This window comes from Cryptomeria japonica, chromosome 10 (genome assembly GCF_030272615.1).
Source record: "Cryptomeria japonica chromosome 10, Sugi_1.0, whole genome shotgun sequence".
In the NCBI taxonomy this organism is placed as follows: domain Eukaryota; kingdom Viridiplantae; phylum Streptophyta; class Pinopsida; order Cupressales; family Cupressaceae; genus Cryptomeria; species Cryptomeria japonica.
Window position 1 is genome coordinate 738,653,198 of NC_081414.1, and position 24,043 is coordinate 738,677,240.

A 24,043-nucleotide genomic window follows, 5' to 3' on the forward strand; every position below is an offset into this window, starting at 1 on the left:
ATCCTGAAATTCGCGCTAAGGAGGAAATTACATGATGTTTTGAAAGTTTACAAGATGGATGAAAATGGCTATTTTCCGTAGCCGGAGGGTAAAAGGGCGAAAACCTTGCAAGTGCCTCCAAAGTGCCGAAATTGGCAAAATGCATGAAAGTGACGAAATTCGCACTTTTAAGTGAAAATGCAGAAAAGTTAAAAATTGGCAAAGTGCCCCAAAATGCCGAAATTGGCAAAACCACCCAAAACCCTGAAATGCGCACTTTTAAGGGCAAATGCAAAAAGTTGAAAGTTGGTAAAAGCCACCAAAGTGCCGAAATTCGCACTTTTAAGTGAAAGATTTAAAAGTTTGCAAAGTGGTCCAAATCGCCAAAGTTGGCAAAATGGCCCAAATCGCCGAAGTTTGAAAACACATTCCAAATCCCTGAAGTTCGCATTTTTGAGGGCAAGTGTAAAAGGTTAAAAGTTGGCAAAGTGCACTAAAATGCCGAAGTTTTCAAAACATCCCAAAATGCCAAAATTCGCACTTTTAGGGTAAGTTGGAAATTTTGAAGTTTGTAAAACCCCCCGAAATCACCAAAAAGCGCATTATGGAGAGAAGTGTGTGAAAGTTAAAACTTGCGAAATCAACCAAAAGCCCGAAATTCGCATCATAGGGGATAAGTGTGAAAAGTTAAAGGTTTTCAAACTCCTCCCAAACACCGAAAATCGCACAATGAGGGATAAGTGATCGAACTAAAAGTTTTCAAAGACATAGAAACCCGAAGTTTGCATGTCAAAGTAAATCGTGATTTTCACAGTTTGCAAAACCTCCGAGAATCCCGAAAATCGCGTTATAAATATGAAAGAAAGTTTAAAGTTTTAAATGCTTGCAAAAGCAATCCAATCGCCGAAATTCAAAAGGACTCCCCAAACTGCGATTTTTGGTGGAAGTTCAAAACTTACAAAACTCTCCAATTCACCGAAATTCGCCATCCAAGGTAATTTTGTGATTTTTTTTGGCAAGTATTAAATATCGTAGAGGCTAAAATGCCCATCTTTGATGCAGCTTGAGGAAGAATCGCAAAGTTTGAAGTTCGCAAACCCTTCCCCCATTTTCCGAAATTCGCCCATAACGGCGTGAGTGTTGAAGCGTGAGGTCTGAGCAACTCTTCAAAACTCAAAATCACGATTTCTTAACGTTGCAGCCCCTTTTCAAAGTCGCGTTTAAACCTAAATCACGCAGAGGTCAAAATCCCCAATCAAAGTTAAAAAATTGCTGTGTCTAAGTGTTTAAATCTGCATTTTCTTTCCAAACCATAGGCGCGAAAATTTGAAATAGGGAGTTAACCGTTTAAAAATTCAAATTGCAGAACTCTCCCATTCAAATTTGCAAGTTGTGCAGATTCACACCATTCATTTTCGCTAGGTAAGTGTGCTTCGCCTCTCTTGAAATTGTTCGAAATATATGCAAAATCGGATAGATGTATGTGCAAAATGAATTAAATTGATTAAATCTTAAAACCGCATCTTTTTTTCGTTTATAAGACGTCAGGAGCAATTGAAATCAGAGTCTGTTCCTAGGAATCAGCTAGAAAATGCATTTTCAGACTTAGGAAAATTTTAAAGCATCGTCCATTTTGAAAATTGATCCTAAAGTGCCTAAGTATAAATTCACAATTGAAAAGCTTCATAAATATCCATGTTTAAATTAATTAAGCTTTTTAGCTAAAGTGTCATGCTGTCCTTTGAATTCGGTTTTCAAATTGATCCTTGCATGCTGGCATATCCTTTATCTAACCCACTTTACTTCCTTTATATTGCCTCGTATTCCGCATCCGACTTTGCAGGATAAATGCCTAAATCGGCGGTAGAATCATCAAAGACACCCACTGCAGCCGAGACATCACGAGCGTCCAAATCAGATATCCCTCGTAGAGTCGAAAAGATGAAGTATCAGTATCAGAGAGGAGGGCTGAGGGAATCAAAAGTTTAGTGTGTGTGGGAGAACGTCGGTGATACTGACCTGGGCCATATTGAAATTCAAGATTTCAGAAACTGAGTTTTCTCCCCTAATGCCTATGGACGGCCTAGGCGGATGATGGAAAGTGGCATTGCCCAGGCAGCAGGATTTCCCCCGACAATGCAAAACTATGAGCTAGTAGTAGAGGCTGCCCGATATTACCAAACAAGCTTCAGATTGGTGCTCCTCGAGAACATGGTCCTCGCTAACTTCACTCCTGAAGCCATTGGCGATGCATTTGACATTCCCTTTCCGAACAACCCCATAGCAACAACTATAGATGAAGCGCAAGAGGCGTATGATGTAAACCTTGCCAAATGCAGAACACTGATAAATGAAGAGTGGTACAAGGAGAGAAGACCTCCAAGTGTCAGGATTGGGAAAAAGACCCCTAGAAGTGACTTTCACAACGAGCATGGGGACATGGTCACATTGCTCAGCAGGATTATGGGACTTCCCCAATCCAACTACTTTGAAGAGTGGATGTTCTACTTCACAGAATAGGTCTTCGCTGGGAAATCCAAGTTTGACTAGGCCTAAATCATAAGCGACAACATCCACACCCAACTGATCGAACTTGAGACGAAGAAGTACTTCACTATGACCTCCTATTTGGTCTACATGTTCGCCAGAAACCAGCCACTGCCGGGCTTAATCATGAAAGGTGAGATTTGGAATGGGCCTGATCAGGTGAAGGTATACGATTGTTATCCACAGCTACACTATCAGGACATAGCTCAAAGAGAAAAGAACAACCCTGCCTATGCAATTGGTCAGTATGAGCGCGTCAATGACTTAAGGTGTTCTTTGGCTTATGTGGTTTTTATAGGAGGTTTGTTAAGGGGTTTTCTCAGACAGTTGCTCCCTTGACAGATCTTACTAAGAAGGGGGCCTTCATTTGGACAAGGGCAACACAGAGCTGTTTTGAGCATTTCAAGCAGGTGATGTCTTCATGTCCAGTCCTAGCTCTACTAGACTTCACGAAGCCTTTTGAGTTTCATTGTGATGCATCAGGTGATGGGGTTGGAACAGTATTGATGCAGGAGAAGCACCCAATCGCTTTTGAGAGTAGGAAGCTCCGAGGTGTGGAGAGGAGCTATTCTGTTTATGATTGTGAGATGTTGGCCATCATGCATGCCTTGGCCAAATTTTGATCCTACTTGGTTGGAGGGAAGTTTGTGATCAAGACGAATCACTACAGCATAAAGTATTTCATGAGCCAGCGAGACTTGAATGACAGGCAGCAGAAGTGCGTCACTAAATTGTAGGCTTATGACTTTGACATTGAGTTTGTCAAAGGGAAGAAGAATGTAGTAGCTGATGCCTTATCCAGAAGACCTCACATTTGTGCTCTTGCAGAGATTACAGGACATTGGAGGGATAAGATTATAGCAGAATATGTCGGAGATACTTGGGCTTTTGGTTTGATTTCAGGTACTATACAGGATGATCGCTATGGGGTGATAGATGGATTGATCAGAGTTCAGGATAGGGTTTATTTGATTCCGTAATCACAGTTGAGAGAGGCGATACTGAGAGCATTTCATGATGCGCCTACAGTTGGGCATTTGGGGGTCTTCAAGACCTACAGGCAGATCCGAGAGCGGTTCTCACGGAGAGGGCTCGAGGATGATGTTTAGAGGTATGTCAAGGAGTGTGAAGTTTGTTAGCAGAATAAGGGAGAGCACACGTTTCCTGTAGGTTTACTATAGCCATTGCTCATTCCGGACAGGAAATGGGAAAGCATTTCTATGGACTTCATCACTGGTTTACCATGAGTGCAAGGAAGAGATGGCATTTATGTGGTGGTAGATAGATTGACGAAGTTTGCTCACTTCTTTGCTATTCCTTCTACTTACACAGCAACTCAGGTGGCAGATTTGTTCTTCAGAGAGATTTTTAGGTTGCATGGGCTACTGAGATTTATTGTTAGTAACAGGGATAGCAAGTTCATGAGCGCCTTTTGGCAGGAGTTGTTCAGGATGTGCGGTACAGATCTTACACCTAGTACGAGCTACCATCCTCAGACAGATGGGCAGACGAAGATATTAAATAAATGGGTGGAAGGTTATTTACGTAACTATGTGACTAGGCAGCAGAGAGCTTGGGTCAGGTGGTTACACATGGGGGAGTATTGTTACTATCACATGACCATCAGGATGACTCCATTTATGGCATTGTATGGGTATGAAGCACCAAGCTTCATGGATTTGGCTTTGGGGGACAACAGAGTGCCCAATGCCAAGGATCTGTTGCAGGATAGTCAGGATATCTTGAGAGCGCTCAAGGAGAATATACAACAGGCTCAAAATCAGCAGAAGTTGTATGCTGACCAACATAGGGTAGAGCGTAGTTTCGAGGTGGGGGACATGGTGTATTTGAGGCTACAACCATATAGGCTATCATCGCTCAAGAGGAGTGGAGCAGAGAAGTTGAAGCCTAGATTTTGTGGTCCCTACAGGGTGATTCGCAGGATGGGCGAAGTCGCCTATGAGCTTGAGCTTCCAGAGGGCAGTTGGGTACACAATGTATTTCATGTGTCTAGGCTTAAGAAAGCCATTGGTCAAAGTCTAGTACCTTCTGCAAATTTACCCCCTTTGGATGAGAAGGGGAAGATCGTGTTAGTACCTGAGGCTATTCTGGACACCAGAGAGAGGAAACTCAGAAACAGGATAGTGAAGGAGTATTTGGTCAGATGGAGAGACCTGTCGGAGGAAGATGCTACATGAGAGAATGAGCAGGTGATACAGCAGGCTGGACTGAGATTGCTTGAGGACAAGCAATTTCAAGGGGGGTGGATTGTAATGTCCCCACTTTAGCAGTTGACCAAGTGTATGTGCATTAGCCTAGCTTTACATGGTCCTGAGGGCTAACGAAGGGTTTAAGGGGATCCTGGAGTGTTTTGGCCTAGTCATTTCCAGTTTGGGCTAAAACGGAGTTGATTTACTTAGTTTCAGGCATACTTACTATTTTTAGTAAGTCAGCAGGACACAACGGAGGCTAGCTTTGGTGATCGGATTCGATACTCCTAGGTGAGAGCTTTCCGACGAGCTATCACTCACGCTATTTAGAGTCCGATTGCTAATATATTTTAATGGCTGAAGTGTTATTAAAGTAACATAAGTGAATATTTTAATGTGTTTTATATTGCACATCTTTTATCCCACATTGCTCAAGTGAGTTGGGTTGACCCTTGGAGAAAGAATAAAAGAAAGCTTTTGTGGCTTCACTCGGCATGTTGAATATGAGAAGAAATTGATGTGTGAGTTGCAGATCCGTTCTTGGCATTAGGGGACGTCTATCCTCTCTTGTGACATTCTAGACGTCATTCCTTTGGGGTTTGGCCTTTGGAATCCATTGCTATCAGCTTCATTAGCAGGCAGATTGGGTGCATCTCCAAGATTTGGTGTTTTTGCTCATACCTTCTTCACTTCTTGTCCAATGCTTATGCCATTCTGAAGGGATGATTTTATGAAGATATTGGACTGATTGAAGACTAATTAATACTGTAGCAGCACTGTAGCGCAACACTATTCACATTACTGTAGCACGACACCATTCACGCCACCGTAGCGCGACACTATTCACATTATTGTAGCACGACACTATTCATGTTACTGTAGAAGCAAGATGGGAAGTCATTGTTGGAACATTATGTCAAAAATGCTGGAGTATTTAGTGAGGTGAAGAATCTGCTATGTATTTGATTTTATTAATTCTGGAAATAATATCATATCAGCAGCAGTTCAATCTTCATGTTGCATATTATTGTAATTTCCTTCTAGTTCATGTTATGTGATTTCAAATCTATTCAAAGACTTAAAAACAAACAAACATTTCATTTCTGAAGCCATAAGAGGGTTTAAACATTAAACGGAGAAATAAGGAGTTGGATGCAAACTGTTTGACTAAATTCCTATCAGCAGTTGGTTTAGTTTTTGGGCATTCTAGGGTGTCCATTATAGTGGTACCAGAGCTTCTTTTTCCTGCCATCCTGTGAGGGTTTCATGCGTCCAGCACATCAGTATTACTTGAGGAGAAACAGGTCAAACCCAAACTTACAGAATTCACCAGAGATTGAAGAGTAAGGTGACCCTTTTTCAGCACCAGCCATGGGTGACAGAGATGGGGAAATGGGAGAACCTAGCACTAGGGAGATGCTCAGTGATCTTGCTAGGGGTCAGAGGGAGCTCCAGGCCACATTGCAGCAGATGACTATAGCCATTACACAACATTTGACAAGAGCAGATCAAGGCAATAATGCCAACCAAGGTAATAATGGTAACCAAGGTAATAATACCAATCAGGGTAATAATGCTAACCAGGGAGGTGGACAGGGTAATGGAGGTAATGGAGACACATCGGTTATCAGGGGAACCAGGACATATGCTAGAGCAGGTTCTTCTACTATGAGACCACTCATGCCACAGTTTCCTCCGTGACAGAATGACCAGAATAATGCCGGTCCTACACAACAAGAGATTCAAGATATGATTATGGATGATTGGAGGAACTCTAGCCCTGAGTTACAGGCTGAGATGAGGTTGAGATGACATTCAGGGAATGTATGGATGTTAGACTCAAGAATATGCCCATGAGAGGAAACCGACAACAAAATTATGAGATGAGGAAGAAGTTGGGAAAGTTGTCTATTCCATACTATGATGGTACAGGGAAGGCTTCAGCATGGACATGGGTCCATAAATTAGATACTTATTTCCGGCTTAATCCCATGCTTGAGGAGGATGCGATTAAGTATGCTGCATTGCACTTGGATGGGAGTGCAGACGAGTGGTGGCACCATGGTATGGTCATATTGGGCCATAACCAGATAGACACATAGGCAGAGTTCACTGAGGTTGATTGACAGGTTTGATAGGAAGGATCCGGACTCCATTTCAAGGAGTTAGCCCAATTGAGACAGTGGGGTCCTATCGATAGTTACATCTCAGATTTCCAAAGTCTATCAGTGTTGGTTACAAACATTTCAGAGAGGAGGTTGATTGTACTGTTTGTGGATGGATTGTCAGAGCCTCTTCATGGTTGGGTGAAGGGACATGATCCCCTTACATTGCAGGATGCCATTCGGAAGGCAAGAGATCTTGCACCTTCCGCTTCTAGGAGTAAGTTCACTCCTAAGGATCCACACTTCAAGAAGGATAAGGATAAGAAACCTCTACATAAGGATTCTCAGCCTTAGAAAAAAGAATCAAAGAGGTTAGACGATGAGACATTGAACGAGTTAAGGCGGAAAAAACTATGTTTTCAGTGTAGGGAATCGTGGGATTTATCTCACAAGTGTCCTCTGAAGGCTAAGGCCAACTAGATGGAGTACTTGTCTGCTGAGGAGTCACAGTCAGAGGATGAGGAGCAGCAGTCAGAGTCTGATGGTGAGAGCAGTGCCACGGAGGAGGGTTCAGGGAATGAGAAGTCCTTAGCTAGATTGACAGGTGCTCAAGAGGCAATTACTTTTAAGGTGTGTGGCACCATACAAGGACAGAAGGTGGTTGCTTTGTTGGACACTGGGGCCACACATAATTTCATAGACTCACAGTTAGTGGCTAGGAGAGGGTGGCAAACTGAAGAACATTCAGGATTCCGAGTCATGGTAGCTAGTGGTCACAAGCTACTATGCACACAAAAGATTACAAATTTTCGCATCAGATTGGGAGATGGTTATGAGCTCCAGGATGAGTTCTATGTTGTGGACATGGGTGATTATGATGTTATCTTAGGGATGACTTGGATGGCATCGTTGAGAGAGTTTACTCTCAACATGGAGAGAGTAGAGATGAGGTTCCAGCATGAGGGCAGGACCGTGGTACTCAGAGGATTATCAGATGGTAGTTGTAGGGTAGTTTCTTTGAGGAGGATGGAGAGGTTGTTCAGACATGATGATGTTGAGTGGGCAGCAGAGTGCTTGATTATGCCAGCATCACCAGAGCCACAGGTTAAGAGTCATCTGCCTGATATGGAGGACATCCTTGATAGACATGCCAAGGTATTTGACAGTATTCCACATGGTGTTCCTCCAGATAGGGGGATAGAGCACGTCATTGAGTTAGAAGAGGGGGCTAAGCCCATTATGATCACGCCCTATCGTCATCCAAAGAAAAACAAGGATGAGATAGAGACAGCTATCAATGAGTTGTTGGAGATGGGGCACATTAGGCCAAGCAAAAGCCCTTTTGCTTCAGCAGTTGTTTTGGTTAAGAAGAAGGATGGAACAATGCGCATGTGCATTGACTACAGGGCCTTGAACAAGAAAACCATTAAGAACAGGTACCCCATTCTGAGGATAGATGAGCCTCAACCGAGGACCTTGGTTTTGCCGGTCAACTGCATTCAGACATATTATGTTTTGAGCGTAATCGGTCCAGCTGGCAGGATGGTTTGAGGCACGTAGACCGTTATCTAGAGGGAATGCAGTATAAAATTCGTCATCCCCCTATGCCTCCGTTCAATTTACTATTCCAATTGTGCATCAGGTTCCAGGAGTATGTTCACGAAGAATGTGCAGCAGGTCGGGACCTTTGGAAAGAATATTTGCATAGCGAAGATGAATTCTTGGTAAAAGGATATGAAACTGGAAAACAAAAAGTGCTTTCTTAAAGTGCTTTTTCCTTTTTAAATTTTGAAAAGTGCACTTTTTGGCCAAAGGGTCATATTTGACTTCCAAGTCAACTATAAACTTAAAACTTTATGTATGTGCACTTGAATTATTTTGGATAAAGTTTTAATTACCTTTTTAGGTAGTTATTGCTCCCTTTGGGGTAGTTGCTGATATTTACCCTCCATTTATGGGTACGGGTACCTTTTGTAAGGGTGAATCTGGGCCACTTGTTTAGATTAGATCTTGGCCATTCATCCGTTTTTGGAAGCCTATTTAAAGGGGACTGGTTTTCCCTCATTTTGTAAGAAGTTCATGGATTGTTGCTGAAGCTCTGGCAAAATTTATAGGATTTAATGCAAAGTTAAGACTGTTTCAATTTCATTGTGAGTGCATGGTCTCCTCCTTCACCAATTTGAATTATTCTGTTATGTTTCTTTCATTTCTATAGCATTTTCTAGATAAACATCTGATAGAATCTTCGCTGTTCATACCATTAGGGACTGACTGATTGTCATTCCTTCTGCATGGTTAATCTGAACCCTTTGACATGCTTAGTTCGGTTATTGAATACTCATTGAATGAATGTTAAAATTCTGAAGTTGTGTTTAATAGCATGAAAAACTCAATTTTCCCTTGAAGATCGCACTAGATTCATACAAATATTGTGCTTGAATGGCTGATAGTGTTTAATCTAGTTATTTGGAGGTCTTTGTTTGCTTTTCTTGAATATGCTATCTTAATAATTTAGACTTTCTGTATCTCTCTTTCCCTATGCCTCTTTTTTTCCCTTTTTTTACTAAGAAGAAAATCCACAGTCCTGCTGAAATAGTATCATCTAACTGGAACCAATTGATAACGATACTGTTAGAATTTTAGGGAACTCATCCAACAATTATTCATATCACCGTAAGTCCCCTTTGTGTTCCCAGCAAAACATATCAAACCACTGAGTGATCCCGCCGTCAAGACTTGACAATCGAAACCTTGAGGTCATCCCCTTTGATCAAACGTAAAAACATCATTAGGGATTTCCTTATCTCAAGAGAGGATAGGATACTCAACGAGTACATTCTATTTTGCATTGGCCGGATGAAGTTGCAAGTTCGGCGATTTTAGACACGTCAACATGTCCCTAGTGTTCCTCCTACTGATCTGGATGCTAAGAAGGAGTATGAAAACAATGCAAAGGCTAAACATGCTATCCTCAGTGGGCTGTCTGATAATGAGTTTGTTAAGGTTATGCACTGCTCATTCGCCAAGGAGACTTGGGATAAGGTGCAGAGTTTGTTTGAAGGAAATGCCAAGGTGAAGGAGGCCAAGCTGCAAGCACTAAGAGGTCAGCTTGAAGGCTTGAAGATGAAAGATGAAGAAAAGATTGCAGACTACCTTCACAAAGTTGATGAAATTGAGAATACCATCGAAGGACTAGGAGAGGATATTGCTGATGAAGTTATTGTCAAAAAGGTACTTAGATCACTCACATCTAAGTATGATACAAAGGTCTCTGCTATAGAGGAAGGATGAGTTATTTGGCTCCCTAACTGCTTATGAGATGAGGACAACCGGTGAAGGAACTTCCCAGAAAGAGGCTGCTTTCAACTCCACCAAAAAGGGTAAGGAAGAAATCATTCATAGAGAATCCAGTGAAGACTCGGATGCAGAAGTGGCAAGCTTTGTAAGGAAGCTCAAAAGAGGATCCGGTAAGTATAAAGGAAAATTGCCTCTCAAATGCTTGAATTGTGGTAAAATAGGACACTTTGCTGCAAAATGTCACTATGGTGAAACCGGTGGAGATGAGCAAACGAGTTTTGACAGATCTCCCGACAAGGATAGAAAGAAGAAGGTCTATCGGCAAGAAAGAAGAAGCTATCGAAAGCAGAACAATCTATATACCTTTGAAGATGATGCCACAGATGATGAAAGTGCATCAGAAGAGGACTGCCATGAGGGTGAAAGAGAAGTTAATCTCTTTATGGCACTAGATGAATTGGTTGATGAAGATGAAGACATTGAAGTTGAAGTGAACTTGGAAGGTGAACTCATAAGTGCACTTGAGGAGTTGAATAAAACAAGAAGAGAACTCAAGAAGGTTAAGCATGCTGCTGCAGAGGAACAAGGTCACAAGGTTTGATGCAATAAAGAAGGAGAAGGAGCATCAGAAGTTAGAAGAAGAGATTGTAAGGCTTAGAAAGGAGCTTGAAAAGTGCAAGGATGAACTGAAGATGAGGAGCAAGTATGAGGGCAGTACTGAAGCCCTAGACAAGATGTTGAGCAAGCAAAAGCATTCAAAAGACACCGACGGTATAGGATTTGAAGAAGGACAGAGTTCAAACAGTAAAGACACATTCGGTAAGGAGATACAATTCACTTCCTCAAGTGAAAGTAAAGAGAAGCAAACCTTTACAGTTAGCAAAGATATCGGTAAGAAGACCTATGCTAAGGCTACAAGATATCAGCCTGTGAACCGGAATGCTCAAAACCGGAAGGATCACACACCATACCAGTATGCAAATCATAAAGGAAAGCCCAAGGTGGATAATGAAGGATTCACTAGAATCAATTGCATGAGAGGAAGACATTCGGTGAGACAAAGGTTTACTTGTCCAAAGCAACAAGACTGGTATGTACCCAAATTTCATGGTTATTGCTACTGGTGTAATAAGTTTGCACATAGGATTGCTGGTTGTAGATTGATGAATAATCCCCCTGTAAGTTTTGAAAGTAGAAATTCTTTTGCTGCACTTCAGGACATGAATGTTGTGTGTTATCAATGTAATGATTTAGGTCATAGGAGTTTTGAATGTAGGAAAAGTCTACCGGTATCCTACAATAGGTTTTCAAGCTCATCATTTAATGTCAATGTGAAGTGCTATAATTGTCAAAAGTTTGGGCACATTGCTAAACATTGCAAACTTAGAACAACCAACTGTTGGAAGCCCAAAGCCAACGAATTCTTCCAGAAAGCTCTTCCATTCAAACCCTGATGGCGGCGCCTCCCAATAGAGAGAAAAATCGAATGCCAAAGAATGAAGGAAAATGAAATATTTTAGGGAAATGCATCAATTGAGCCTAAGGCTCGTTTTGCCTTACTTTTAATTTTTCTCTCACTTTTTCCTCGTGAGCTCTAGAGGGATGGATGTTTATGTTTTGATAACATTCTAAATGTGTAAAATATTTATTAAGTGATTTTGAATAAATCACTTGATAAACATTATAATGTAAGTAATATTTATTAAGTGATTTATAATTTATCACTTAATTAACTTTATCATGTAATTAATTTATCACTTAATAAATATTATTTAAGGAGTTAAAATAAATAATAAAAATATTTATTAAACTGATTGATTTCCAAATCACTTTATTGAATATCTTTCTTATTTATTAATGTCTTGACTTTAATGTACAAATGAAATAAAATAAATATTTAATAAAGTGTTAAAAAAAATCACTTTATTAGATATTTATCTTATTTACATGTATTGAGTAGTCTGAGATATTTTTTGCATTTATGATGGATTGCAGGCCAAATAATGGCCTGTTCAAAGATATTTAAGGGCCATTTAATGTGCAATTAAGTGCTTTTATGGCTGGAGATAGGGTGGCTTGACTTGTTTCTCAAGCCCTTTCCCTTTTAGACTTGTTTTAGGCCCTAAAAAGTTGGCTTTTTGAGTCTTCTCGACCATGAAGAGGTGGAGTCCTATTTTCATTTTACTGTTTTTGGAAAGCATATATATCTCCAAGTCTTCATTATTGAGGGGAGATCTTACCTTTTTGCTTCTGGTATATTGTAATTTTTTGAGTTCTTTTGCAAAAGCATATAGTTTTGTAACTCATTTGGAGAGAAATACAGATTGGTGAGACCTTTTGGTAGTGATAATAATTTGTGCCTTCTCATTTTTCTGTTACTTTGTGTCTTTGGTGTTATGTAGCTTCTTGTGGTGATGTTTTGTCCTTAAAATTGCATTTCATGTTGATGCCTTATGCAGGAATACACATTTACAGGTTATGAGTTGTGTTAATCACAAGAATCAGTTCTAAATTGTGAGGAAGAGTGTTTTCTCCTTCTAAGAGCTGTGATTATTTAGCCTTCTCATGAATTGTTGATGCAAAATTGTGTATCATAAGGTTGTGTAGGAAAGTTATTTATGCTGTTATATTGTGTGTCATTTGTTTTTGTGAGTCTCAAGATATCATCTGGTGCATCACCTGAGGATTAGATTTCATTTTACATGTCCTCTTTCTTACTCTTTCCTCTGCAAGAAGTGTTAGTTTAGGTGAAGTACTTAGAAAAAGCCAGCTTACTCTAGAGGTCCACTTCATTTGTAGGTCACCCACAACCTTGAAGTGTTCCCATCTATCAATAGGTTGCTGAAGTTCACAGCTTTAGTAAGGGTGCAAGCTTAATTGATAACAGTAACATTGCTGCAAATATATTCTTTAACTTCACACCATATAAATAGTATTTACACAAAATTCAATCAGCACATACAATTTAATATGCCCTTTCTAAGCTGTTGATCATTAGAGATAACCTATTTCTTGGGTTCTTGTAGGCGAATGTGGTTTAATTAGGGGATTCCACAGATCTTGGAGATTATGTTGCTCAGCTTTTTTGGCATTTTATGAGTGTTGCAATGAGCTCAATGCATCAGGAGATTCCAACTAACACATTCTAGAGCGTTTTTGGGCATCCAGTCTATCTTTACTAGTTTTAGTAACTGTCAACTTGGGCAACGACTTGGTTAGTTGATGACAGTTTCATCTTGGGTGGTCCATGGATTGGTTTAATTTTGAGTCGGTGATATTTTTTAATTAGAGGATATTATTTTATTTAATAACGTTAAAGCTATAAGTTACTTTTAATATTTAAAGTTATTAAATATTTAAAAGTAACTTAAAGCTTTAAGTTACTTTTAAATATTTAATAACTTTAAATATTAAAAGTAACTTATAGCTTTAACGTTATTAAATAAAATAATATCCTCTAATTAAAAAATATCACCGACTCAAAATTAAACCAATCGAATATTAAAGTGCATTAATATTTTTTAATTAGAGGATATTATTTTATTTAATAACGTTAAAGCTATAAGTTAAGTTTAATATTTAAAGTTATTAAATATTTAAAAGTAACTTATAGCTTTAATGTTATTAAATGAACACCAAGGGGACATAAGGAGTATTAAAGTGCATTAATGTTTTTATGTTAAAAAAGGTGTCTAATGTGAGAGGCATAAGGAGGATTTAAATTTTTTTTCGAAGTGAGGCAACAAAATCGGAGAAAGGAAATAAAAGAGATTCTGGGACCTCATTTGCAACTTGTTTGAGAATTTTTTGAAGAAATATTGCAGTTTGAAGAGTGTTCTTCCAGAGGCTTTGTTAGGACTAAAACCTTCATAGATCTATCTTGGTGGATTTGCAGGTAGTTTCATTTAGAGACCACAGAGGAGCTTTATTGCAAAGATTTTCAGTTTGTATCTCGGGGTTCTTTCAAGAAGAGGATTTATTGATAAATTTCTAAGCACAAAGTTGAAAATTGAAGACCTTTGTTTGAGCTCTTCATTTTGGTGGCCGTATAGCTAGTGTAGGGATGTTGAAGGTCTAGGAGCCAAACACCTAGGGTATGGTTTGATTTTTGGTAAGGTTGGCACTGCCTATGGAGCAAAGGGAAGGACAATATTCATTGTGAGGAGAAGTGCAGATTTGAAGAGATTTGGAGCCATTCTCAAAACCTTAGTTTGGTGGTTCAGAGTTTGTTTCAGACCTGTAATTTATTGCAGCTTTTGGGTATGTTTGTAATTTCATTTTGAAGCTGTTTTGCCTTCTGGGTATTGTTAGTTTTATTGTCTTTTCGCTGTGCAAACTTTGTAATAAATCTGTAAATAATTTCAAGCTTATGGGTATTTCAAATATTGAGTGTTTTACTGTTTATTTTCTAAGCAACATTACAAAAATTATCTATTGTTGCATATTGTATTATATTCCGAAACCCTCACATTCGACATTCGGGAAAAAAAAAGCAGGGTATAAACATGGTCATAAAGAACACATAGATCATGCTATATAGCTCAATATATCCCTCTGAATGAGAAATAGTCTCTCCAATCAGCTAGGTGCTGTCTCTCAAGCACGAAACTGACACAAGCTAGGAAGCTCTCAACTTCGAAGCACAAGTCTGACACAAATTCGGCAGCACTTTGTTACAAAATTTTCATGGATAGTAAAACAAGAGGCCAACGCTCTTATCTATAACCTTGGTGCCTCCAAATTCAAATTCACATTCCCCCCAAATGGATGCCAAATCCAAATGCAAGATCATTTTACATTAATTTGAAATTTGCATTTCATTTCCCCGTTCTTCCCAAATCAACCTTCATAAGGTAGCAAGTATACTTTATTAAAAATGTCAATAAAATATAATGGGGCATCCAAGATGAATAAGTGAAATATATCCCAAATTTATGACCTCAAATAATACTTTATCACCTTGAGTCATCCTTAAGTATTAACCAAAAATACATAAGTCACATGGCATTTAAATATATTAAAGAATACTTTTCGCATGTGCCAAACAACTGCCATAGTGAATTGAAGGCTAAAAGTATTGAAAACTGCAACTGCCAAAAATAGCCTTTGAACTGTACCATTAAAACCTGCCAAAAATAGCATTGCCAAAAATAGTACTTATTATAAATAGCATACTGCTAACAATAGTAAGTGTCTTCAAAGTGATTTTGACCACATTTTGAGCAGCTGTTGCAATTTACTAAAAATAGTAAGTCCGAAAAAGTCCTCAAATTCAATTGCATGTCACACTATCGCATAGCTCTTTGAAAACCCAGAAAAACCCAGAAAAATAAGCTGTTCTTGCCCCCACTTACTAAAAATAGTAAGTATACGAAACTCCACTGATTGCTAGGCATGTACCATCATTGCAAAGCTTTTTAAAAACCCAGAAGGAATCCAAAATCAAAATTTTAAAAATCCAACATGCAAGCCACCAAAATTGCAAAAACATCCTCCTAGAAAAATAGGAAACCCCAAATTTTGCCTCTGACTGACCAACGGGTCTCAGAATTGGCTAACGGTCCCCAAAACAAACTAGAGCGGAAAAGGGGACATTACAATGTATGATAAATAATTTTATTATTTTTTGTTTATAATAGTTGTTTCTTTTCATGTGTCATGTAGAAGAAGTTTTTGGTTCATTGACATGAAGTTCAGTGTTACAGTGTCCATGAAGTTAAGAAAAAATATTTGTTATGCAACAATTATTGATTACATTAAATTTCCCGAAGGCTTGTTTTTCATTTGATTGTGCAAATGTAATCTAGATTTGCATAGTCAGGGGGTTGGCTTGTTCAAAATTTTCATCTTTTATTCAAAATTTGAAGATTCATCTTTCAATCTACCGATATATGTGTTTATTGCCATAATCTAGATCTGCATAGTCAAGTGGTTGGCTTCTTCAACATTATTATCTTTTATTCAAAATTTGAAGATTCATCTTTCAATTGACCGATATATGTGTTTATTGCCATGGTCATGTTTTACTATGTTTGTTGCTTTTGTGCTTGATTGGATGCTAATTTGGATGGCCTATGCTTTTATGATATGCTTAATGATACATGAACAACCTTAGACAATTGATCATGATTTATTTGGATGCAGACATGTATTGAAGATAAATTACGTGCTGATAAGTTGCCTCTACAAGAGGAGGTTGCCTCACTTAATGAGAAGAGGGGTGACCTTGCAAAAATTATCAAAGTGTTGGAGAAAAAGGTTATTTCTAACATGTTACTTTTGCGATGTTTATGTTTATTTGCAATCCTCATTTCTAGGTTGAAAAGTTTGATCTTAGGTTGATACTTATAAAATTATGGTCAGAACATAGTCTCCTTATTACTCTCTACGTTTCATATACATTGTATGGTTGTGATGGTAATTTGAAGCATTGACTTGATTAGAAGCTTACACATGATGCTTATATGAGTAAATGAAATCAAATATGAATAGAATAGACGGCGATACGCTCTATTTTAGTATTGAGTTAAATGCAGGGTTGTTTATTACTACCTTTAAAAATATCGTTGCATTAGCTTTTCAAAAATTCAATCAAATATTAACTGAATTTTGGGATGATAATAGCCACTTTTTGCTGCTTGACAAATGTAAAATTGATGGTATTGTATATTAGAAGTGACTATTGTTTATTGAGCCTATACTACAATAGATGAGCCTCAAAACCTAGATTTATCTTAGAAGAAGGCAAAGAAAGTGATAGTTGTGAGCAAACATCAAATGTCTTTTGGTTTAAAGGAAGAAGCAGAATAATTCATGAAGGATATTAATGAACAGACGTGGAACTAATAGAAATTCGTAGGGCCGACCCTATATAATATCTTAGGTAATGAAATAAATAATTTTAATTATTATCTTATTCAGGGGCGACCCTCTTCATTACAATATACAGAACATGTCTCTGGCTGACTTCACATAAAAAAAAGGCACCATAAAAATATGATTTAAATCATTCGAGTTTAGATAGTAGAAAATGATTAAAAATAATATAAAAAGGCAGTGATCAAGATTAATTAGGATAGCAAACACAGTGATTAGACTTAATTACTTATTGTTTTGCCGACCCCCTTCAAGGAGTTGCATCTCTTGAGGAGTTGCTCCTCTTGACAAAAACGTAATGGGTTTAAATTGTAGATGTGTGGAAAAAAGAGTGATATACTGGGCAGAATTCAAAAAGAAGATTTGGGAGCAGACATTAATCAGGATTGTAAGAAATTCTGAAGGAGATTAATGAACAGACCTTTGGCAAAGTTAGAAGAGAAGATAAGCAGAAAGAACATGATGGAGAATCTAAACAATTTGTCTAAAAGCAGAAATAAAAGAGTAAAGGATATTAGAAATGCTTCTACATATACAATCTACATTCATGTAATGAGAGCAGAAATCTTTTACATATTCAATCATCATCAGATTCAAGATCTGCAGCAATCAGTAAAAGAACACAACTCCAGATCGGGGAAAAAGGATCAGATTTATCATATTATCTGTACTCATTGAATCATCTAGGGAATCAGCAAGGAAAGGCATCGAAAAACACAAGAAGAGCAATCAATAAAGAAGAAACAATCCACCTCAGATTTATATATTTACAAGTGTTTGGCTTTAAATCATGACTCTAAGTTGGCAAGTTACATTTCTCTATTACAGTTGATATCTCATTTGGTGATTCTAGGGCAATGAAGGAATAATCCAATAAAAGTGTAGAATCATTGTTTTAACTTTCAACCATAGATGGACTACTCGCCGAAAAACTCGGTGAGTAGCAAAAACTTGCCGAGTTTTTGGGCTAGGCGAGTAGTTATGACTTCTACTTGCCGAGTTTTTGGCGAGTTTTTGGTAAAAACTCGGTGAGTCCGAGCTAAAAACTCGGCCGTGGCAGCACAAAAGGAAATAACGTCTAAAGTTAATTGCATTTAATTTTTTGAGCTGGGTTTTTTGGTGAGAAGGGGGAAGAGTGACCAGCAAGGAGATTTCAAACTATTCTTGCTCATTTCAAGTGGATTTGAAGTTATTTTTCAAGGAAAATCAGATTCCCAGGTTAGATTTTTTATTTTTTTCTATGCTTTTTAAAAACAATTTGTTTATTTTTTGTTGCAATTAGATGAATTAGAAATGATTCCTAGGTAGTCTAAATCCTTTCTAAGTTATTTGCACAAGATTTAACACTAGATTTGACAAGTTTTGTTGATTTTTTCACAATTTTTTTGAAGAATCTAGTTTTCAAAAAAAAATTCAAACCCGAAATTTTTTTTTTAAAAAACTTTGAGTGATATCTAAATTTATTTAAACTAATGTAGATAGTTTGCTAAATTGTTTAACTTAAATGTTAATTTTTTTTTTCACTTTGTATGTGTAGGTTAAGTAAGCATTAATCATGGCAAGGGAGCAATGGCCACTAGATCCATGCCCATTTGAATATATAGGCACCCGTCCTAGAGGTGCTAGAGATGGGGCATGGAGGTATGCCTATGAGGGACCCAATCCTGGGTTAGTTATATGCATAAAGTGTGAGAAAATACTTCATGGAGGCATCAACCGTCTCAAATACTGATGCAAGTATTGTCATTGATGTCAAATTAATTGAAAGCAGAAAGCATCTGAAATGACATCACAGAAAGAATGAAAGTATCTAAAATATATCCTAGAGTCGGGTGTTGGTTTGGAAGTTTCCTGGCAAATCAGCACGATGAAGCAGAAGATTATAGTGAGCATGGTTCATATCTATATCATTATCTGAAGGCAAAAATAGATATCAAATGAAAACTATTAATGGAAAGACTTTATAAATAATCCGATATATTTATTACCTGATATATAATTTGGAAAGACTTTATAATTATCGGCAAATATATTAATATAGCGGCAAGTTTATTAAAGCGAAAAAATGTTTTGATGGCGGATGTATTAACCAAGAATTTTTTACGGCACCTCATGAGCGTTAATATATTGAACAATATTATCGGTGGCACACTTTAAATTAATTTAAGCGGAGATAGATATGGAACGGCAAAATTAAAAGTGAAAAATAAATCTCGACAGCAAAAATTATTAAACTTTGTGTTTTGCGGAACTTACTTAATACCGGTTGGGAGAAAATAATATCATAAATAAATTACATACCTTATTTTTACAATACATATTATCGGGCTTCATTAAGTTCGGTGGTTTGTTTATTATGAAAAATATTGTCTAAGGTATAGTGGCATAAGATTTTATTAATATAAACAAAAGTGTTTGGCAAACAAATACTCCCGTAAAAAGTTTATTAATAGAATTTAACAAAAAGAAGTTATTGAAATATTGAAGGATATGACTTTTCAAACTAAAAGTCATGTTGGTTTGCAACCGGTGGAACTAGCACATATATATATGAATTTTTAAAAATGCTTTGAGAAGGATGTTGATATGTTGGATATATATACTTTGTATAAAACTGTGGATTTTTGAAAGTATACCTCACGTAGGTGAAGTAAGAGGTGTGCAAGGAGAAACATGAACAATCAGTCCTAAAAGAGCATAAGTTTAAAATATAATAGCAGATATATAAACTTAGCACATGCAGATTTGAAATGAAGAGTAAGGCAGATTTATGATCAGCTTACAGCAGATTTAAGAAAGAAATTGTGACATATTTGTATGAAGATGTGTATGCAGATTTAAAGAGTGTTACCATTGTCCATCATCCATTGTTACATCAACATGTTCAAGATGGAAAATTAGATTTGTGAAGAGTGAGTTGGTGCTCACAATTTCAGCAGAGAGAGTTGGTGCTTCCAGTGGGTTGGTGCTCACAAAACAGAGTTCGGGGGTTGGTGCTTCCAGTGGGTTGGTGCTCACAAAATGAGTTCGGGGGTTGGTGCTTCCAGTGGATTGGTGCTCACAATACAGGGTTAGGGAGTTGGTGCTTCTAGTGGGTTGGTGCTCACAAAATTGTAAAATAACATAAATATCTAGCATTCATTTTCAGTGGTTTTCTCCTGCATTGGGTTTCCACTTAAATCTTTGTGTTATTGTGTTCATATGCAAAATTATTTATAGTGATTGATTCTATCATATAAAATATTGAATTGAAAAGTTTCATTATACTGATTCACCCCCCCTCTCAGTATAACTGTGTGCTCTTCAAATACCACCTTGCAGGAATAGACAGGCATGATGCTAGAGCATGCCCTGGGACTAATGAAGAAATAAAAAGACAAATGAATGCCCTACTTGCAGCTGGGGAAGAGAAGAAATTGCAAAGGGAGAGGGCAAAGCTAGCCATGAGATCAGCCATAGCTGAATCTCAAGGTGTTTCTATTGACATTTCAGAGGAACAAGAAGCACTTGAGGGCATAGTGGGCTCTCAATGTGGCCCACGTATCCGCAAACCCACCACCACCTCGCCCATCGCTTTTGCTTCCTCTAGTAGAGTACTTGTCACTCTTCCATCATCACGATCAGGGTCCATAGGTGATTATTTTGTGCCCAGGAACACACCTGGAGCACAACCATCATTAGAGGCCACTGGATGGAATAGGGAGGTACATCCTAGCTACTCACTTCTTTTCTAACATTATTGATATCCCCTTATTATTTCTCATCCTCATGAGCTGGTTAATATATGTCATTAACACCATGTTAACATTAAAACAATGAAAAGGTTATAAGGTAAAATATTAACTAGAAACATTTTAGTATGGGAATATCTGTTTTTGTTTTGAGGAAATATCTATATCATGCCAAGTATACCTACGATACACTAAATGCAGATCCATTATACCCAACAACATGATGGATAATGAACACATATATGGGTTGTAGTCATCTTATTATATTTACTTTTATAAATGTTAGAAACTTATTTATTCATCTATTTTTTGGAAATTTATATGAATTGAGTTTCTCTGTAATTAGGTTCTAGGAGAAGTTTTGTTATGTGTCCGAAAGTGTTTGTTTTTCATGTTTTATGTAGTTGAACAGTTCATTTCGGAATATTCAATATAAAGAGTTGTGATAGTTTCTATCATATTTGAAAGTTGTTTATGGATAAATTGTCTGATGTGTGTTTATGATTGTGTTTTTATTGTTTCCTTAGACTATTATGGAGTTTGTCGCAAAGCCATAAGAAGGATTTGAAAGGGATATTTATTTGGTGCAGGCCTTTTGATTTTATCCATTTTATTTATGTGTCTCTTCTCTTTCCCCTTTGTAAATTAGGCTTAGAGCAGAATAGATAGGGAATTGGTGTTTCATTTGTTGTTGATGAGTTCCACATTCATAAGGCTTTCCATGCTTTGATGCCTTGCCCGACACAAGTTGTGAAAGACAAATCTAGGCATCAAAATATATCATTGATAGTCTTTTGATTCTCTCCATAGTTTGCAAACTCAGCGAGTACTAACCAAGTTGGTGGGTACTTGACAATTTTTGACGTGCACGAGCAACTCGTGGGTGTATATACTTGTAGGTTCTAGGGCCACAAAAAAATCGCATAAAAATCAACAAAACTTGCGTGAAAATTGTTGGTTTGGAGAAACTTGGGCCATGCTGGAAAAATGCATGAAACCCCTAAATAGTGCCATTGAACAGAGATGTGAGATGGGAAAAAGGGTGCAATTTTATGGACGAAATAAACGCATCATTTTCGTCTTCAAAAACGCCCTTCCACTCATTGGACTCACAATTGCCCTCCTCGACGTGATTTAAGGGATGGATGGGTGATTTGCAGGGAAGTTTTTAATATTTTTTCTGTTTTGTTTTATGTAATTACTATTATTATTATATTAATAGCTTTAGTATTATTGAATTTGTTTTTAAGTATTAAAATTCATGTCTATATTTTTTAAATTATATTAATAACTTTAGTATTATTAAATTTGTTTGTTAGTATTACAATTCCTGTCTATTTTTTTTAGATTAATTATTATTAAATTCATATATATCTATAATCTAATAATTAATATAAAATTATAGACATGAATTTTAATATTATTATTAAAATAATAATAACCATAATAAATAACATATTTTTTTGGGGAGTTGGAAATACTTGGCCTATAATAAAGCATGCTGGAGACATAGGCACAATCTTCTACGCCATGCAGGGAGCCAAAATCGAATGTGAGGACAATACCCTCTACCTTATCCAGTTTCATATAATGATGGCATTTTCTAATCCATATGTATTCAACGTTCAAATTTAATAGAAAACACTTCCTCATAGTTTTTAAATCATTTGATACATTTTGTAATTGAATTTGACAAAAATAAATATTCTTATAAGAAATTATAGTACTTTAAAGGTTGCTGAGTCAAAAAATTTGAGTTTGCCGAGTACTCTTTGAGTCCATTTATGGGATTTATGATTGATGCAAATATCCTTGAGGAGGTGTGGAGAAGTTTGACCCAAAATGTTGGAAGATAAATGCTTTAAAATAGTTGTATTGTGATACATGACTTGAAAAGTTTTTTGTTTTTGAAATGTACTTCTTTCTGTCATTTAATTCAAGATATTTTCTTAGATTATAGTTTCATAAAGCTATACTTGGTTTATTTGTCAAGATTTGGGTTCCAATTTTGATAGATAACTAAAGGACAGAAGTATTTCAAATTCTACTAGGTTAGGAATCAGTGTGGTGTTTGGTTTTAGTTTCTAAGGATTTGATTTGTACAATTGTAATGTTTGTTTTATTATGTTTTATGCAGTTTTTAATATGAACAAGCTTGAATTTGCACTTGAGGCATTTCTTCTAAATTGCAATGTGCAACACACAATAAGTTGTAGAAATGTGCCTAGCAATGATAACAATAGTTTTTTAATGATACATGTGAAATATAATCTAGTTTTGATCCTTTTGTTCAAAAGTATATATTGCAATATAAATTAAGAAAATTGACATAACTAATTGTCGTTTTGCATGCATTTGCTGGTTTGATAAATATTTCTTGGCTTTTGCAGGTGCAATTATCAACCGAGAAGACCAAGAATATAGAATGTGAGAATGAAGGATTGAAAACTCAAATTAAGGTGTGTATTATATGTAATTGCCTTTAGCTTATTAGTATTTGATAACTGAATAACTCAAATCAAGGTTGATATTATATATGGTCATATTTTTCATTAAGATTTCTTGCTTCTACAGTTTTCAGTGTTTAGAGGAATACTTTTCCAAAAAAAGTTGATAAGTATTTGATATGATATATGTTTTGGACCTTGTTTTCAAATTAGTATACAATACTTTAATCACATTTTACCCTCCTGCGTGTTACCAGAATTGAGGTAGTAGGATATAAAACTGGATATATTGATGTGCTTCACTATTGTTTTATGAATAAAGGAATGACAATTTTTTGGGTAAAAACAAGTGCTAGCTAATGTACGAATGACAACTAATTTTAAATATTGAAATGAGGTGGTTATGTCTGGATGATCAGTTTATCCAAGTCTGCAACATTTTTTAGAGGGAAGAAAGCCACTTACAGGGTAACAATTCAAATGGTAGACTTTAGGCTTTATTGTGCCATTAAAGAACGTGAGCCAACTCAACCGATGTAGGGATAATGTGAGAGCGGCAAACTATATGACTTAAGTACACAATTCTGCAATCAACTCAACATTGTTTGTCAACAAGAAACTAGTAACTTAATTTGTAATACGTTAGCATATCACAAGTGATAAGGGTGGTTGCTTTATGAATGAAGCTTCTTTTCCATAGTTACAAGACATGAACTAGACTTGGACTTGACAGGCCGAGTTTTGACTTTGACTTTGACTTGGACTTGGACTTGGAATCAATACTCAGACATGAAAAATTTAAAAACCAAGAAATACAGAGATGTTTTAAGGATGAAAGCTTTTAGTATGTC

At 37.0% G+C, this 24,043-nt stretch overlaps 1 protein-coding gene across 1 annotated transcript in view; it reads left to right on the top strand.

Annotated features, from left to right (window-relative positions):
• LOC131047348 (tRNA wybutosine-synthesizing protein 2/3/4) overlaps positions 1 to 24,043 on the top strand; it is a 179,480-nt gene that overhangs the window by 39,822 nt on the left and 115,615 nt on the right. The window contains exons 10-11 of the mRNA XM_057981225.2: positions 16,283 to 16,396; positions 23,136 to 23,204. Of these exons, the coding sequence (XP_057837208.2) occupies positions 16,283 to 16,396; positions 23,136 to 23,204 (183 nt within the window). The remainder of the gene's footprint in view (positions 1 to 16,282; positions 16,397 to 23,135; positions 23,205 to 24,043) is intronic.